General features: G+C 35.9%; 1 protein-coding gene across 2 annotated transcripts; it reads left to right on the plus strand.

Annotated features, from left to right (window-relative positions):
* Window positions 1–11,161: 11,161 nt before the first annotated feature.
* LOC149142257 (oligopeptide transporter 3-like) lies at window positions 11,162–19,016 on the plus strand. 2 transcript variants are annotated; one of them, XM_089448396.1, is made up of 7 exons: window positions 11,169–11,471; window positions 11,931–12,414; window positions 12,754–12,851; window positions 16,132–16,701; window positions 16,826–17,081; window positions 17,259–17,441; window positions 18,061–19,014. In XM_089448396.1, exons 2-7 carry the CDS (start codon window positions 11,932–11,934, stop codon window positions 18,673–18,675), a joined length of 2,205 nt encoding a protein of 734 aa, XP_089304522.1. In that variant the 5' UTR covers window positions 11,169–11,471; window position 11,931; the 3' UTR covers window positions 18,676–19,014. The 2 variants fall into 2 exon arrangements, with proteins under 2 accessions (XP_089304523.1, XP_089304522.1); XM_089448397.1 differs by lacking the exon at window positions 17,259–17,441 and having other exon boundaries at window positions 11,162–11,471; window positions 18,061–19,016.
* Window positions 19,017–19,457: the final 441 nt, after the last annotated feature.

Raw genomic sequence — 19,457 nt, forward strand, 5'->3', positions numbered from 1 at the left:
CCCATAGTGGAGGATTTTGTCCATATCGCATTTGATTTTTCCCCCATTGTAAGTTACCTTTCCCATAGGGAGGATTCTTACCTTTAAAGCCTTGCAATTGTCCGTCCATAAGTTGTTGATAAGCAACATACAGATTAAAAGGCTGTTGATTCTAGTAGCCTTGGACATATGGATTTTGCACCTGATGTCCCTAAGCATAATTGTTTTGGACCTACTGTCATTGGACAAAAGGGTTTTGGCCCGGCTGCCCTTGGATATAAGGATTTTGCACTTGCTTCCCTTGTACAAAATTATTTTTGACCTACTGCCCTTGGACAAAAGGATGTTGAACATGTTACCTTTGGACATAAGGATTCTTCACCTATTGCTACAGGACTTGATCCTGACCTTACCCTTGCAAAGGTTGACCTTGTTGATATGAGTATAAGGGTTACTGCTACCCAGGTTGACCTTGTTGCTACAAGGGCTGACCTTGCAGCTGTAAAGGTTGTCCCTACACTGTAAAGGTTTACCTTGCGAAGGCATAGGCTGGGAGGATTGCGGCACATACTGCACTTGCGGCTTCATGGTTTGCTGCAATGGTTGCGAGGATTTCCCCTGTGGTTGTTGCAGTTGTCCTTGTTGTGGCATCATCTAGCCTTGCTGCTGCATGGATGGTCCTTGCTACAACGAAGGTTGCCCTTGCTACTACAAAATTTGTCGTTTTTGTTGCAATGGTACTTGAACAATTCCCAGAATGATGCCTTGAAAGTTCCCGAACTGTATCTGGCCATATCCACCAGGAGCGACAGATGGACCAGGCTACACATAAGGTCCGGGCTTAGGGATGTATGACAGATTAACCATCGCTGATGAACCATATGGAACATAAGGAGGTTGGTACTGAACTTGAGCCATATTAGGTTGCTGGTACTAGATTTTACTTGACCTAGATCGACCAATAGGGTTCAGTTGTTGGTACTGGACATTATTCGATCCAGCAGGACCAACAGAGTTTAGAATGACACTCGAAGAGAGCTAGTTCATTCCAACCATGTGAGCTCGTGAGCCACTCACATTGGTTGTACCAGACATCATAGAAACATGCGGACTTTGTCCCCCAGGCAGTGGCACATCCTATCCACTTATTGGAGGGATTACTTGTACCGATGAAACAAGAGGATTCAGAATGGTGGGTTGCACTAGGATTGAAGTAACTACAGAATGCACCATCAGTTGGGAGGTAGGGTTCTGAATGAACGGACCTAAGGTAGGCATAGCGACAGATGCCTAGATAGGGTTGTGATATAGCGATGATGTAGTAGGCATACCTGAAACCAACTGAGCTAAAGTCACGTAATTACACGGTAACTCAAGATGAACACTAATCAGAATGCTTCCTGTGTAAGGGAAACCTTCAGGAGGGAAATGATATTCCTACTCCTCGACTATGCGTGGAGTGGAAACCTATGAGTGTCCCAGAGAGGAGACTAGGATTTCGCCTTCTGATTCCATGGGTGAAAAAAGGTGACGATGGACGACCAAAGATGTTCGAGGGGATAATTCCAAAGGAATACCCGGATGAACATATGGACTATACAGATGTTGCGGTGATATCACAACAAGATCAAACAAAGGATTATGGGGATAAACAACCAGTCCAAGCTGACCTTCAGAAGTCAGTGGACTCTCAAGAGTCTTGATAGGATTATCCGAAGATTCCGATCCAATGTCAAAAAGTGACCCAGTATCTAAGGGAGGTGGAGGATGAGATGAAAAAGTTCGAATGCTCAAAACAATTCCAAGTTGAACACCTTGGTCCTCAAGTGATTGCGAAAATTCAGGAAAAGGCTCCTCAGATGATATTTTAGACAGAGGAGAGGAAGAGGAACTATGCAAACCTAATGGTTCAGCCACGATGATTTTGTCTCAATTAACCAAGAGATAGAGATCAATTCTAATGCTTTAAAATGTATTTAAAGGTATACTCACAATGTGGTCTAGAAAAAAGACTAACAAGAATGTTATATGATAGTGGGCAATTTGTGGTGCAGGTAAATTCTCAGTGTGGACACAAACAATTCCTCTAGCTTGAGAGAGTGGATCTAGCCACAAACAAACAATCCATGGAAAATCTGCTTAAGCTAGAATCAAATAAGAGGGCCTACCTCTTAGAACACTATTCTGCTTGGTGATGAACCTGCTTCCTCACTCCAGCTACCTTTCGTTTCCTTCCTTCGAATACCTGAAACAAGAATACAACAACAAACAACAAATGTGATAGCATACAAATTGTATTCATCCTACTTAACAGGTCAAGGAACATTAAGCTATAAATATGTAAGATAGCACTTCATGTAGGAAATCAATCAATAGTTTTATTCATATAAATTTAGAAAGAGATTACAACCAATGCCTTGACGTTGTTGGTCTCCTCCGAGGTATCCGGGTTCCCACACTTTTGCTAGCATCTCATGGATAGCCCTAATAGTGGAAGCTTTAAGGCCTCTTCCCTTTAGTCTCAAACCAAACCAAACACACTATTCTCCCTCAAACATACACTAGAAAGCTACAAGCTATAAATGTCTTGCTGATCATTCATACTCACTCCAAAAACTAGTTTAGCTTGGGAAAAGAGAGGTTTATATAGCTTGGATGGTGGGGAGATGGTTCCTCTCATCATGGGAGAAGGTCTTATCTCTTGGGTTTAGTCCATCCTAATAGGGGAAGGAGCCCAAATTGACTTCCTCGGCGCCATCTAGCCCAACCATATACCAGACTTTCGTTACAAAGCTTTTTGACCTAGAAGCTTCGACTCCGTATTTAAAAAACTTGCCAAAAGAGGATCGAAACGACTGGAAAAGGGCTTAGTCACTCTATACGGCACTAGTGCTAGTTTTAATCTCTAAAAATCGACGCGAGGAGGAAACTGGTCAGTAGCGTCGATCTTGTAAACTTGGGTAAAAGGAAGATAATTCTTGGGAAATGATGCAAAAGGGAATTATTCTATTCATGAAGAGGGACATACTCAGAGTTTCTTCACGATGGGAAAGCATGTAGGGTTCACTATAGAGATCTTCTAAGATCGTGGATGAGGAATACAGGGATAGCAACAAAATTTTGTGTAACACCCCTCCGTTCCGGAGCGTCCAACAACCTACCATCTCTCATCATGTCTGATATATCTGACCTGTGTCTACCAAGAGATCTACTGTCATATGCTCCATTTGTTCCATCCTCATGTGCATGGCTAATCTAAAGCAGCCCTTATCGTTTCAAGTCCAACAAACTCTAAAGAAGTATAGAATTGAACTTTGATTGCTTTTCTTGTGCCTGTATGATCTGATCATTATCTGGCTTACAACTCCTTATCTCTTCCTTCAAGCTTCTTAGTGTATCGACCAAATCAGAAGTATGCCCCACACCACGTTGCTCATCTGATGCATAGGTAAATTCTATGTAGTCTACCACCTTGTTATTCATTTGATCTATTTCTTCCTACAATTCATAATATGTCAGATAAACCAAATTATAATAAACCAACGAACCTTAGTATAGCTCGGGGATGATACCTTGTCGCAATATCACCAAATTAACGTGATACATGTATAACATAATCATAACAATGTATAAACATACACAAATAAATGTATCAACACATAAACATCACTCTAACTAGGATCCAATCATCAATGCAAGGCCATGTCAACAATGCATTCTATGACCTCATGCATGACAATAACCATTACTCCATTATACTCATTTCTACATGCAACTAACAGTATGCATAAACAATGCCTAGCCAACTACAAATACACATAAATGTATGTAGTCAAACATAATAGATCAGTTCTTACAAGCAATCCTACAAGACTGAACCAAAATATTCAAAATGTGACCTAACATACAAGGATGTAAGTAGGCGACATGAACTCAACATATAACTAACAAATAACCATATACAGTTAGTCACATACCCATGTCAATTACTCCTAATGAAATCAACATCAAATTCTCCATGATAACCATACTACAACCCTAATCCATCATTAAGAAAATGCAACAAGTATATAAGTGTAAGAGACACACATGCAATTGACATGCATGTATGACTAACACGTTCAAACCATTTAGTCCAAGAGTTGAACCATGCTATGATACTACTCTGTAACACCCTCCTCACACATCCACCCAAGTAACCATGCCAACCGGGGTAAACATGATACAAGAGACTAACTACTATGATTAGATTTGACCTCCTAGGTAACCTTAAGGAAGTGGAATAGATGGAACACCACACACCATCATTTAACATCGTCAACGGAACCCTTAGGAGACAAGTCAGTCACTCAGACAGTTGTCCCTAGCTCCCACTATTTCTTTGGACCTCTTGGGCCATAGTCACTCTCATGCTATGGGAAAGAGGGTGACTAAAGACCTAACGTCACTCTCATAGGCCTAACTGCCAGTGACTGTGGACCAAACTTGTCAGTTCTGTACCAGCAACCCCGGGAATTAAGCCACTTTTTCAGGCCCAGAGCCCAGGCCACTGCCTAGAATGGAACGAAAGCTCGGAATCAAGTAAAGCACATGGAAACAATGATGCAAAAGTAAATAGTTGATCAAAACCTTAACCAGACCCCTACTAGCCATGATAGGCATTTCATTAAACATATTGTCAACATGTAACCTACAGGTGTAAACAACATAATTAAGTGTAAGGATCTCATACTTATCTGAGAATCACCATGAACCATTGTTTCCTCATGTTATTTGTTGCCTTATCACTTATTAGGTCATAGATACAATATCCATTCAAATACAAGTAAGAACATGTTGAGAGCCAAACATAGTTCATGCCATAAAATGTACATATAACCAACATAATAGGAACATAAATACCATAAACATATCAGCCATCAAAATCCATATATACACCAGTACATTTACACATGAAAATAAATGGAAGTAATTTCTCATTAATCAATGCAATGAACCAACCGGTGATGGGACTATCACGTTCCACCTGACCATAGATTGGCTAAGCGAAGTCTCTCTTTAGCCAATCACCCCCATGCCATATTCCAAGCATGAACGTGGGACTCATAGACCACATAAAAAACACTAATCAGTGTGGATTTCATCGGAGTTCTCCACCTACATCATGAGGAATTTGAGTGCCTCATAGTATCTCAGGATTTACCATGCATCCACAGTCCGATTCAGGGATCACTAGGCCCTACATTAAGACATACTCTCCAAGCTTTACTGTGCATTCCATCTCAGAATCACTAGGCCCAACGAAGAGAAAATCACCTCTTGGCTTTACCGTGTATCGTGTCATTCACCGGAAAGGGTTCATAGTCCCACCGAGCCACACAAACCGGCTTTACGACAACCCACAGTCTAGTTCAGGGGATACTAGGCTAGTGGCTTTGTGCATCCTCAGTTTGGTTTAGGGACCACTATCACCATGTGTTTGTCAATTCGGTGATCGACCCCACTCGATTTCGAATCTAATCCGTCCATCCCACACAAACCATATGAGAGAACCCATCTCATCAAAGCTATCAGGAAATGGCTAAGCTAGGCTAAAAATATTGTCACAACTATCAAAACGCATGCCATGGTAGAAAAGGAACACATGCAACCCGATGCATGCCAAACCTAGCAAGGAAAATACACATGCAAGTCAATACCTGCAATGAAGCCTATTGTAGCTACTTGATCTCGCCTTTCCCTTCTTGATCTTTTCTTCCCCTTACCTTCTTTTCCTTTCTTGCTCCAATGCCAAAGTGATCCAAGAAAATTCTAAGTGTCCAAGAGTATGAGAGAGAGAGAGAGAATAATGAGAGAGATCCAAAGCTAAACTGACAAAAAGCTACCAACTGATCCTCATAAGCCTTTTTATGAATGAGGCCTCTATTTTATTCATTTTCCATTATTTTCCTTCATTTTCCTCGTCACATGCAACATGTGTCCTTTCACTTCCTTTTTCTCGAAATTTCCATTATTTTCATAAATAATTGTGCCAAAAATTCCATACCTTTTCCAATTTCCTTAGTCATAAACAACCAAAAGAACACCCCCAAGATGTCTTGCCCAACATTCAACTTGGAATAAGTGTCCCATTCATCCATGGTTATTCTTTTAACTTTATTACATGGAATTTTCACCAGGGTTGTTACAATCTGATAGTCCTCTGACATTCCATTTAAGGTGATTGTCACAAGATCAATAACAGGCACTAATTCTGGTATATCTCCCAACTTATCTTTCAAATCTTTAATTCTGGAAATAAATGCACTAACATATTCATTCTCTTCAATTTTGATATACATGAGCTTACTCTTGAGAAAGAGGACTCGATTTGTATTTTTAGTTTCAGAGAGCTCCTTCAATGTATTCCAGATCGAATTAAAGGTATGGTAATCACGAATATAAGGAATTATATTATCTTTCACGGAAATTCTTAATAATACCTTTGCTTTGTTCTCTCGCTTCTCCCAGTCTTGAATCAATGCAGTTGTTGAGTCTACAACATGATTTTCTTCTTCTCCCTTTGTGATGGTCTAAACGCCATAGCCTTCCAGTAGTGTTTGTAGCTTGAATGTCTAGTTAACATGGTTGGATCTGTCCAGTTTATTAGCCTCATTCAGATACATCTCTACAAGGGGATTAGCCATCTTTACAAAAATTCCAATTTCTAACAGTGCCCAACTTCTTACTTCACACTTCACGAGCACCAATAGTAGCTCCATGAATCCTTGATCGATTGATCAATGACTCCAACAACAGCTAGGGTCAACAGCTTCAAAGAAAAAACAAATGAAGCTCAACAGTGCACAATTTTTTTTTATAAGTTTTTCATTATCGATGCACTTTTCCTTAATAAGAGTTGCATAGATCTACTCACATTTTCTTCATAAAAATTGCGCAATCTACGCACTTTTCTTTAATAGAACCTGCGCAAATCTGCTCACTTTTTTCTTAAGAAAAATTTGCGCAATTTTCCAATCTGCACATTGTACAATTAACTTAGGGTGCACAGGTTGGCTATGATCCTTCTTTGCCTAAAAAATCCCAACTTGGCTCGCCTCCACTAGTCCACACCAAGATCCACTGCGCTCCACATACAACATGACAGTGACTCGATCCTCAAACGGACAATGCAACCTTCCAATGTGATCATGGTGCTCCACTCATGAATATGCAGATCTTGACTATGCCAATAGATCTTCACACGTGCACTCACTAATAGAGGAGGATCTACGCTCACCAGTCTTGCTCAACCACAAAGGTTCACCGTGTCAACCACAAGGGCTCAACTCAACCCTCACGTTCTCATACCAACTCAAAAATATGGAAGACAAAATTTAGGAATGAACCACACAACTCACAGGTGAGTTGAGTTGCACCTAGAGGTTGCCCAAGCAACGTTGCTAAACATTCATTGAATAAACAATCAAAAGATACAAATATTATAGGAGTCCATTTAGTTAGGGAGATCAAACAAATTCCTAAAAAATAGGATCTAACTCCTAAATACACACAAAATCAAAACTACCTAAATCTATTCTCCATTATTTTCAAGTGTTATAATGAGCATATATCCATTTTAATTTCGGATGTATCAATCAACTAGAGGGATCACATTTTTCAATATGCAAACCTCTTTTTAAGTGCAAAACTTGAGGAAATGTTTGCACCTCGAGATATTTCTCTTCAAAAATTGTTAAAAGAATCTATGCTAATTTTCAACAAAACAATAATAAAATATTTTAACTGTAAGATTTTTTTTTTTCATTCTTATTATATATTATATACATAATTAACATTGAAATATTTTATTTATTATTCACATTCTTCACATTAACATGTTAATACATGCCCCTCATATTTTGAAGTAAAAAACATATATTCATATGATATAATATTTCTTTCTTTCTACATACACATTTATTTATTTTTGTTTTCTTTCTCAATACATTAAATTATTTTTGTTATTAATTTATGAGTGTGTCAAATTCTATATTAAACATTGAAGTAAAATACAAATCTCCCTTGTAACCTATTAATAGAATAAGAACTCTCTCTTTTAATATATATCCATATATGTTAAAATATTGAAAATTTTAATTTAAATAATCTATTTTTCTCTATATAAGATTATGTTATTCCATATGGATATTGAAATATTATTATGTTGATATGGATGTTGAAATATTTTATGTATTGTTGATATTATTTTTTATTATTAATATAATTTTGTTTTAAGTATTACATGTCAATTAAACATAAAATGAATTACACATCATATAATATCAATAATATTCTTTTTATATGTCATATGTCTCCATATTGAGTGGTAAAGGAGTTACATATGTCACTGATGCTAAAAAGTAAATAATAATAATAATAATAATAATAATAATAATAATAATAATAATTATTATTATTATTATTATTATTATTATAATAATAATAATAATAATAATAATAATAATAATAATTATTATTATTATTATTATACAATGTTGATGTAAAATTAATGTGGAAATTTGAAAAAAGTAAATAATTATAATTATTTGGTAGGTAAGCACCCATTGGGGATTTGAACCAGTGACCTTATGGCAAGGAGTGCCTTAATAGTGCACCCATTTACTATCAATCCAAAGCCCCGTGGACATTATTATTATTATTATTATTAATACGATGTTGATGTAAAATTAAAGTGGAAATTTGAAGCCTTTTATTTATAAGGATTTTTTTGTTTTGTTTGTTTGTTAATGTGAGTATTATTTTATTATTTTTAAATGTAAGAAAACATCTCCATCATACTGGTTAGCATCTTGACACAACTAGCATAGCCATATAAATTAAATGACTTGTAAACATTAATTAAATTATAACTTTATTATCATTATAAAAAAAATTAATAATAATAATACCATGATTTTTAACTTGTAAATAGATTTTGTTACAATAATATTAACCAATACCATAATTTATTAATACCACAAATTTTAAAAACTATAAATTATATTGATATATCATTTTCTTAATTAAACAATTTACTTAAATTAACTAAAATATATCTTTATCATAATTATTGATAATTAAATTAAAAAAAATAAAAAATCCAAAACCAGCATAATTATTTACCCAATTAATATTTAATAAAAAAAATTCACACTTACAATTTCCTTAAATACCTCTCCAAAAATATAAAAGAGATATAAAAACATTACATAATTAACCAGAAATTATTAAAAATTATATAATTACTGAACATGGTTAATATTAATTTCATAAATAGTTGTCGTTCGATGGCTAGTGATTTATGCATATGCAATTCGATATAGTTTTATTTCGGAGTATTTTTGGTTGAATATATAGTTTGAAGAATTTTGTATATTAAGTTTGTTTATGCATATGGTAACCAAAACAACCAGTCTTTTGAGAGAAATGTGATAAACTATTTTGTACTTTTAAGAACATCGTTAAGATGTCTCAAAAATAAATTCTTCTATATAAATATTATAATTATATTTAAAAAACAATATTAAATATTTTTAAATTTAAATAAAAAAAAATTTTAATGTTTTTTGTTTCAACTTAATGTGAATAAAAATTTATTGGTTTTTTTTAATTATTGACTTAGATTGATTCTCAAGGGAATATGCCCAACCTATAGTGTGTTACAGAGTTCGTTAGGTTGCATTGACTTTTAATAAATTTAAAAAAATATTGCCCACCAATTTTCTAGAGGTTTGAGATTATTCCAATTCTAATAAGTTCATATTCTAATTAGATGGGGAAATTACTATATTCTAATTAGATGGGGAAATTACTATATAAGCAAATTTTATTTAGTAAAATGGTTCATTTTACAATCAAATGTGTAATTCCTTTTATTCTCAAATTAAATTAGATTCTTGCGGCCAGCTAAATTCTAGCCACCAATTTCCTAAGGATTTGAGATTATTCCAATTCTAATAAATTCATATTTTAATTAGATGGGGAAATTAATATACAAACAAATTTTATTTAGCAAAATGGTCCATTTTATAATAAGATGTTTAATTTTTTTTTTTTTCTCAATTTAAAATCGGCCCATAAATTTTTTTATACATAGTTAATTATGTAAATGTGTGCCTTGGTAAGGCATTCTTTATGTCCCAATAGTATTTTTGTTGAAATAATTTTTTTATATATATTTATGAAGTGTTAGATTATATCAACCATGTTAATATTTTTAATATAATTGTACTAATTATTTTTAAATCAATAGTGTTCTGAAACCAAACCCACTTAATATATTTTTACTTCAATTGGATGTGATGTGATTTAGGCAATATAAAAAAAAAAATTCATTTAGTAGACAGAAAACCCACAATGATGTGCTTTTACTTCAAAATGGATTTGATTGAGGCAATATAAGATTTGATAGACACAGCTTTAAGGTTATGTTTTTATGGATTTTTTTTGAATCCATGGGGAGGTTCAATCAGGTGACCATAATTCAGGGAAAATACATTTATTAAAAAATTATTTAAATAGTAGCAGCGATGAGGTTTGATCCTTGATCTCCCATAGATTAGGTTTGGCAGTTATAGATTCACCATGTCTTTAAAAAAAAAAATTATTTAAAAAAATTATTCTATCACAGTAGGACCAAGTCAACTAAATTAGAAATGTGAGTCACATCACACTCAGTAAGAACTCTTGGGAAACTCAAGTAAGCTAAAAGACTACGTATAGAAAATATCCAATTAAAGCGATCGTTTTGGAAGGGAAATATGGTTGAAAATGGAAGCAATTTTGAGCTGGAGGGAGGGTTGCTGTTGAGAGGTTGAAGTGTATAGTAAGCAGCTTCCCAGTTGGATTGGTTGCGATGGGATGACTTGAAAGCTAATGCCTTGACCTATGTCACTGGATTTGAAAATATATGAATGGATTTGAGATGTGATTATCTCTAGGATGATCCACAGGCAGTGGCAAAACAAAGCAGTTGACTTTGATGTGTGGTGGACAGTCATCAGAATTGGGCGTGGTTATCTTTATACAGGGACCCTCCAAGATCACTGAAAGTCTCAGTGGGACTCCAACATTCAAATATAAAATAAGTGCATCGATATTTATATTTGAAATCCAAAGACACGCAGGGAGCTTGATCCAGAATTGAAGAGCACGCCCACACCGTCTGCCCAGCACGCTCTTGAGCATGAATTCCATACGCCAAGCAACCACTGGACTTCCACTGAGTAAAACATGCATAGCCTCCTGCCACCACAGGACTTCCACTGAGGAAAACAACCATGCTCACTATTTGCCCGCATGTCACTGCCTCTCTCCCTTCGATGGATCACAATCCTGCACCTCCACTCATTATAAACCAATGCAACTTGCCTGCCTTCTCTGCATAAGTTTCCCTGCCCTCCCATTAGCTCCTGGGCTAGTACAACACTTTGTTGCCTCGTCTGTAACAGGTATTCATCTCTTCCCCTGTGCATGGGATGAGAAGGAGGGACTTTTATGTAGGATATTTTTGGTTTTCTTAAGAATGATTGTTGCAAATTTTATAGCATAAAATTATTTTATCTGTCAAAATTATTTTATCTGCTCAAAAAATTATAGAGGTTAAAATTATAAAAAATTGAATATTTTTATAAAAATATCACTAAATATTATATAGTTGATATGTTAAAATTACATGTTTTAGGAGAGTAATGGTGCAAGATTTCTAAATTTTAATGGTTAGCCTGTTAAGACTGAAATTCACCAAAATTTCTAAATTTTAAGATATTATTTCATCGGTTAGTGTAGTATAATGGTACAAGATTTCTAAACTTAATTTTCATCTTGTTCGGTTTTCATCTTGTTCGGTATTGTAATGTTTTAGTGTCATTGTTTAATGATTATTATGCATTTTGATATTTGGTGGGCAGAATGGATCCATGTTATGGAGAGGAGGCTGCGCCATTGGAAGAAGAGCCACCGATAGAAGAGGTGGCATTGGTGGTTCCTGTGACAGATGATCCATCTTTGCCTGTATTCACATTTCGTGTGTGGATTTTGGGATTAGTGTCATGTGTACTGCTCATGTTTGTGAACACGTTCTTTGCCTACAGAACGCAGCCCCTCACCATATCTGGCATTTTAGCTCAGATATCGGTGCTCCCCATTGGAAGATTCATGGCTGCCACTCTCCCAACTAAGAAAATGCAGGTACCCTTTTTCGGTTGGGAGTGGAGTATGAATCCAGGGCCCTTCAACATGAAAGAGCATGTACTTATAACCATCTTTGCTAACTCTGGTGTCTCATATGGTGGTGGAGATGCATATTCAGTTGGGGCAATCAATGTTATGAAAGCTTATTACAAGCAGAATCTTAGCTTCATCGCAGCTCTCATCATCGTGCTCACTACGCAGGTAAAACAATACATATCCAGAGTTTTAGATTTTTGTGACTAAAAGTTTTGATCCATTTTTTCGGGATTCATTACATTGAATTATTTGTGCCAACGTTTCCAATTAGCAACTCGCCAGTGTGGTTTATCATTTTATTGTCCTGAAAATGAACCAACAAGTTTGTTTGGTTCATCATTAGTTGCTTCATCATTCCATTACAATGTTCAGTAATTTATAAAAACAGAGCTTTAGCATCTTCATCTTTATGACCTAGCTATCATTTTCTTCAATACAGAATATAGAGCCTCTCTTGTTTGTGCTGTTTAAAACATCACTAATATGACATTTCTGTCACCCCAGATTTTAGGTTATGGCTGGGCTGGTTTGCTGAGGAAGTATCTCGTAGAACCTGCAGATATGTGGTGGCCTTCCAACTTGGCTCAGGTTTCTCTCTTCAGGTATGCACATTCTCTTGGCAGAAAGGAAATCTAGCTTGTTTCTCTACATCTTAAAAAAGGCCGATTTGATGTTACGTTTCCTGCACTGTTAGGGCTGTTACAGTTTGCTACGACTTAGAAAATCAACCAAATTTAAAATTTATGGCGAGTTGAAATTTTATTAATAACATCACCAACTTAATTATGTTTCCAACAATATGAGGAAGAAAAGTCTAAGCTTACAAGTTACACGTTTACTTCAAACGTTAAATAACTATTCAAATATAAAAGCACAATGTTCAGCTACTACCTGCAGACCTGACCTGCCAGTGAGTTGCTTTCCTTGGTTCATTTCTTCTTCTTGATATTTTTAACTTTGAAGAAATTTCAGACAAAACATCAAGTTCTTCTACTTATTTGAAGCAATTCCAAGTATCTAGTATATTTTCAAATATATTTAAGAAATTTCTGAAGCATACTTTTAAGGCAATAAAACCCTAAGTCCAAATTTGAGTTGCAAATCATCTGAAACTTTACTAAAATATAAAATATATTCTTGGATCATTATATATATCTTAATTAATATTTTCATTTTTTTATTACTAAATTTGTATTTTTTTTAATCAGAGTATATCGTTGCCTTCTGCAATTTTCTATGCTATGACAGCTGAAATGTATTTTGGTCTATAACTTCTCCACTGTTGTTATCTTGTTTCTCAATTTTAATAAATTTTCCTTGATTAAATAAATTAAAACTCAATTTTCCTGCAACCATTTTCAAAATAGGGTCTACTTATGTCAAAATAAATACACTTGCGTTGCTTTGTTTGAGCTGAAAATTGCTTATTGTGAATCTTCTTGTAAGGTGTCACCTTGTCTTCGATTTCCTTTTCTGTGACATTAGTAGACAAACCTTATGCTATACCACAAAAGTTTGCTCAAAATTGCCATCTTCATCCTAGCGTTTATTTTGGGGCTGCTCCTACAAAAGTAACCCTCCAGTATACTCCCCTTGAAACACGGGTAAATGATTAAGATTATAGAGATAAGATCCGTATTCTTAGTCATTGCCTGTCAACCTTTAACTTAACAAGCAGTTTCTCAAATAGTCTGGGTTTCAGTAGAAGTCTTGCGCAAGGATTTCAACAAATATCTGATATCAAAGAATCCAACTATATTGGATCGGAAATGTCTTTTTTATGTTGCAAGAATCAGTCTGATTATTATGGTCAAATAGAATTTGATAAGGGTGTTGTCACTCATAGCTCTTGTTGAGGGGTGTTGTCACTCATAGTTTTTATTATCAAATTTAACTGGATTGCAGATTTTGGGAATATTTTGAAATTTAACAGATTGTCTGTCAAATTCAGAAATATTCAGTTAAGTTTGACCTGATAATATATCAAACTCAACTGGATTGCAAATTTTGAAAATATTTTGAAATTTAATGAATTGTCAGTCAAATTAAAAAATATTCAGTTAAATTTGACCTGAAGATATAAAGAGAAATATTTAGTTAAGTTTGACTTGAAGATATAAGGATGGCTCTTCTCATGGCCTCTTTAATTGCCAGAATTGCTCATTAGCATTTTATAACGACCCATCCAAGACGATTCTCTTCCTGTGGAAGGAACCAAATATTCCAATCGACTAAGGGTAGCAATCTCTTACCTCTATGTTTTCCACAGGAAGTAGAGAAAGGTATGAGTAACGAGCATGTCTTGCTACCTGAATTTTGTCTGCTATGCCAATCCTTCCTAAGAATGGAATATCTTGCGGCCACCATTTTCCAAGATTTCCTTTTAAATTTGTTTAGAACCCAGTTCCATATGTCTTTTCCTGGAACATGAACAGGCCATGCCTGAGTAGCTGCCTTTCTCTCCGGCAAGATAATCTTCAATCTTTTACCGAGCCATTCATGAAGATCCTCTGCAATTGTCTCTTTTTTCACTCATCACTGCTCTATGGCTTCGGAAAAACATGTCTAGGCACCACATGGTACCTAACTTCTGTTGAATCTGAAGTGATCATTGAACCATCTGTAGAGTGGTCATTAAGCAGTTGCCCACCATCAGGTACTAGAATATCTTGGATCTGTCTTTGAACTCAAGCAACTTTAGAAGGTAACGAGAGACAATTGCTGCAACCATATACAACACTGGAGCTAAGTGGAATCCTTTTGAGGTAAATATTTTAAGGGGATTACCTAAAGATGGCTACCCTTAACAATACAGCCTAGGTGAGGCATTAGTATAGATCGAACTGCTCTGGTGAAGAAGTTTCCAAATCCTAGCCCCTGAAAAAATCTTAAGATTGTCATTCAATACTGTCATACACCTTGTTAAAGATAAGTCTATTTTGTGAGCGAGAGCATTTTACCTAGTTTCCTTTTCCCACTCGATGCGTTCCTAAGTGAGAAGGCTATTCAGAAGAAAACAAGCTTTGATAAGTCCTGTCTGTTGAGGCCGAATTATTCTTGAAGCTGTATTTCCGGTTTGTAGCTATATCACCCATGTACACTACAACACTACTTCCGTAGAGGCCATATCATGTTAGCAATCTTGTCGAAGTTGATAGCAAATTTCAAGTTCCAATATATGGTATTGCACTTTAGGCCCATGGAATTTTCCACTCTGATAGCATTAAAATCAAATTAAGATATCCAAAATTGATAACCTGGTCATCCCTGAGCTTATGTCGAATGCAGATTCAAGTATATTGTAGATCTGGGTAGTCAACATGTGGCAAAGTCACCTAAAGTTTTCTACATATTAATTGGATACCTGGAATCTGCAATCTAAATAACAAGGATGCCCTTGCCTTTTATCACTACTTTCCATTTCATTGAATAATGAAAAGCGTTAATAGAATTTAAGTCAAATTGTTACCGGGCACCCTGTAGAATAGAATTTGAGTCAAATTATAACCGGGCACTCTGTAGAATCTGCTTAGTTAATTTCTCTTCCAGGATTAGTCAAATGCTTCCAGTTATAATCTTAGTTTTCCTTATTGGCAAATACTAAGCACCATGCAATGAGCCAATTATTGTTCACTGCTTTTCCATATTGTCTAGTAGATGAGAGTAAAGTAATATTCAAGGAGAGGATAAAAAAGCAGTAAGCCCATAATTAACATGATTAGCTTACTACATGATGCTTAACATGATTAGGTTACTACATGATGCTTAATATTTGCCTTATAACCAAGTACAATATAACCATTAACCATTATAATGTAACATTCTTGCATATGCTTTTTACTCCATTTTTTCTTATATGAAAACCTTTTTAATGTGAATCAGGGCTCTTCATGAAAGGGACCATTCAAGAAACAGACTATCACGAATGCAGTTCTTCGCAATAGTTGCAGTGGCCAGCTTTGCATACTACGCATTGCCTGGATACCTATTCACAATTCTGACATTTTTCTCATGGGTTTGTTGGATATGGCCACATAATATCACAGCTAATCAAATTGGTTCAGGGTACAAGGGTTTAGGTATTGGAGCCTTCTCCTTTGATTGGGCCGGAATTTCTGCGTATCATGGAAGTCCCCTGGTCACACCATGGATTTCAATCTTAAATGTGGCGGTTGGGTTTGTAATGTTCATTTACATAATCGTTCCTTTATCTTACTGGAAATACAACCTCTTTGACTCTAGGAAGTTCCCCATTTTCTCAAGTAACCTCTTTACTGCTACTGGTCAGAAATATGATACAACACGGATCTTGACACGGCAGTATAATTTAGATGAAAGGGCCTATAATGAGTATGGCAAGTTATATCTTACACCTCTTTTTGCACTTTCTATCGGTTCGGGCTTTGCAAGAATTGCAGCAACTATTACACATGTGCTCCTCTTCAATGGACAGTGAGTCCCCCTACCCAATTCATTTGTTCCTTTCTTTATTGCTCTGAAAAATTTAGAATACACAGGGTGTCCATTCTTCCATTCTTGTAATGATGATGAAGGGTGGTGGGTTTTATGATTACAGTGACATGCTTAAGAGGAGCAGATCTGCTATAAATGCTGGCAAATTAGATGTGCATGCACGCTTGATGAAGAACTATAAGGAAGTCCCAGAATGGTGGTTTCTCATTTTGTTAGCTGGCAGCATTGCATTCTCTCTTTTATTATCATTTGTTTGGAAAGATGAGGTTCAACTTCCATGGTGGGGTGTCATAATGGCATGTGCACTCTCATGGTTGTTAACTCTTCCTATTGGAGTCATTCAAGCAACTACAAACCAGGTTTGATGTCTGCACTTTCTTCCTCTTACCCTCTTGTATTGCTTCATTGTATGCCCCTTGGAGTGTGAATGTTCCAGGGAATTTGGCATTTCTTTCTTTTGTTTTTATGAGGGGATGAAACCCAATTGCCTAGTTTAACTGACCGAAGAAACTTTTGCTATTTTCATACAAAAACAGCAACCAGGTTATGACATTATAGCACAGTACATATTTGGTTACATATGGCCTGGTAAACCTATAGCGAATCTACTGTTCAAGATTTATGGCAGAATAAGTAGCATACATGCGCTCTCTTTCCTTGCAGACCTCAAACTTGGTCACTATATGAAAATTCCTCCACGATGCATGTACAGTGCTCAGGTGTGGTTCTTATTTTTGAATATAAATGCTACTCTTGCTTTCCATTTTTAAAATTTTAGTTGTTTCTTCGAATATGTATCATGGTTTTCTCTATCCATTGTGGTTATCAGGGTGTGTCAATTGGGGTTATCCAGGTGTTTTCTTTGTATATGTATCATGGTTTTTTATGTCAATTGGAGTTATACAGAGTGGTTGTGGTTGGGAGGAAGGAATGGAATCTTCCCATTCTATTTCAATTTTAGATAACCAGAATGGTTGTGATTGGGAGGAAGGAATGGAATCTTCTTACTCTGTTTCAATTTTGGCTAGTGTTGAATTCACATTCTGTTTCAATTCTGACTCGTGTTGAATTCACTTTTAAAATTCCTTATAATGACATAATAGATATTAACAATGACTAATAGATATTAACAGTGACATAATAGATATTGACATAATAGATATTAACAGTGACTAATAGATATTAACAGTGACATAATAGATATTGACAGTATATGTATATTTCTCGCATGGAATATATGGTGTTGTACCTGTGAAAAAAATAAATGTATGATGATTTTCTGTATGGTTGATATATTTTTTATTACATTCAGGTGCTAACTCAGTTTGATTTCCACAGCTTGTTGGCACAGTTGTTGCAGGCATAGTGAATCTGGGTGTTGCATGGTGGATGCTGGAATCTATAGACAACATCTGTGATGGGGATGCTCTGCCTCCTAACAGCCCTTGGACATGTCCAAAATACAGAGTAACATTTGATGCGTCTGTAATATGGGGTCTTGTCGGTCCAAAGCGTTTGTTTGGACAGCACGGGCTCTACAGAAATCTGGTCTGGCTGTTCCTCGTGGGTGCATTTCTCCCTGTGCCGGTTTGGATTCTGAGTAAGCTGTTTCCCAAGCAAAAATGGATCAAACACATAAACATACCTGTCATTTCATATGGGTTTGCTGGCATGCCTCCTGCCACTCCTGCAAACATTGCTTCTTGGATCATAACAGGTATTGTCTTCAATTATTTTGTATTCCACTACCGGAAGAGATGGTGGCAGCGATACAATTACGTGCTCTCTGCAGCCCTAGATGCTGGTACAGCCTTTATGGGAGTGCTGCTATACTTCGCATTTGGCATGGAGAATAGGGATTTAGAATGGTGGGGAACAGATCTAGACCATTGTCCTCTTGCTTCCTGTCCAACTGCCCCAGGCATCGTTGTCAAGGGATGTCCAGTGGTTTGATTGCCTAGTGTTCTCTGTTCCAGAAGCAATTAGCCTTCACTTTGCTGGGGTGAAACAGATTGCTAGTAGCTACCACTTTAGCTCAAACGTGCCGGGAAAAAGCTATCTTGTCTTGGTAGTATAGATTTGTAAAACATTATAGCTGTGGCATTATCTAATAAAATAGGGTGGAACATAAACACCACACAAATTCTGTGCAGCCATTACAAAATATTTTAATTAGGGCAACGGGGTCTCTTGAAAACTGTCCACATGACAAGGTCCGCTATTTAAAAGTGTCCAAGCAATCTATATTTGTAGACACGATTAATAATAAATCTCTGTATATTTTTACACTGAATTTTACACCGTGAATATTAATTTTTTTTCGTATTTATGAATATATGAATCTATTAGAGTTAGGGTTGTGAAAATAAAGTGTTCCGGGTGAGGAGGTTTGAGTTTTAAATCTTCCTGATTCACTTGTGTTTGCTAAAATGATTGGAGTTGAAATTATAATAATAGTGATTTGATTTGAACCGTGTCAAGTTAATACTCCACCAAACCAGTTACAGAGTCCTCTGAATAAAAAAGTATAATTACATAAACTTATTATTATTGAGCTAGTTACTGTTTCTCAAATTCAGGAACGTACTTCCAAATATCACCTCGGTTACTAATCATTTCACATCTATGCTGTCTGTCCGGTTATCCAATGCCATCTCCACTTCTTTTAGCCAAGTTCTCCCATCACTTAATAACCGTTGAGTAGGCAAAATTAGCAAGTGGCAGTGGGCAAATTA

This window comes from Pinus tabuliformis, chromosome X (assembly GCF_031772625.1).
Source record: "Pinus tabuliformis cultivar Carrire ecotype Pingquan chromosome X, CPIR1, whole genome shotgun sequence".
Taxonomy (NCBI): Eukaryota; Viridiplantae; Streptophyta; class Pinopsida; order Pinales; family Pinaceae; genus Pinus; species Pinus tabuliformis.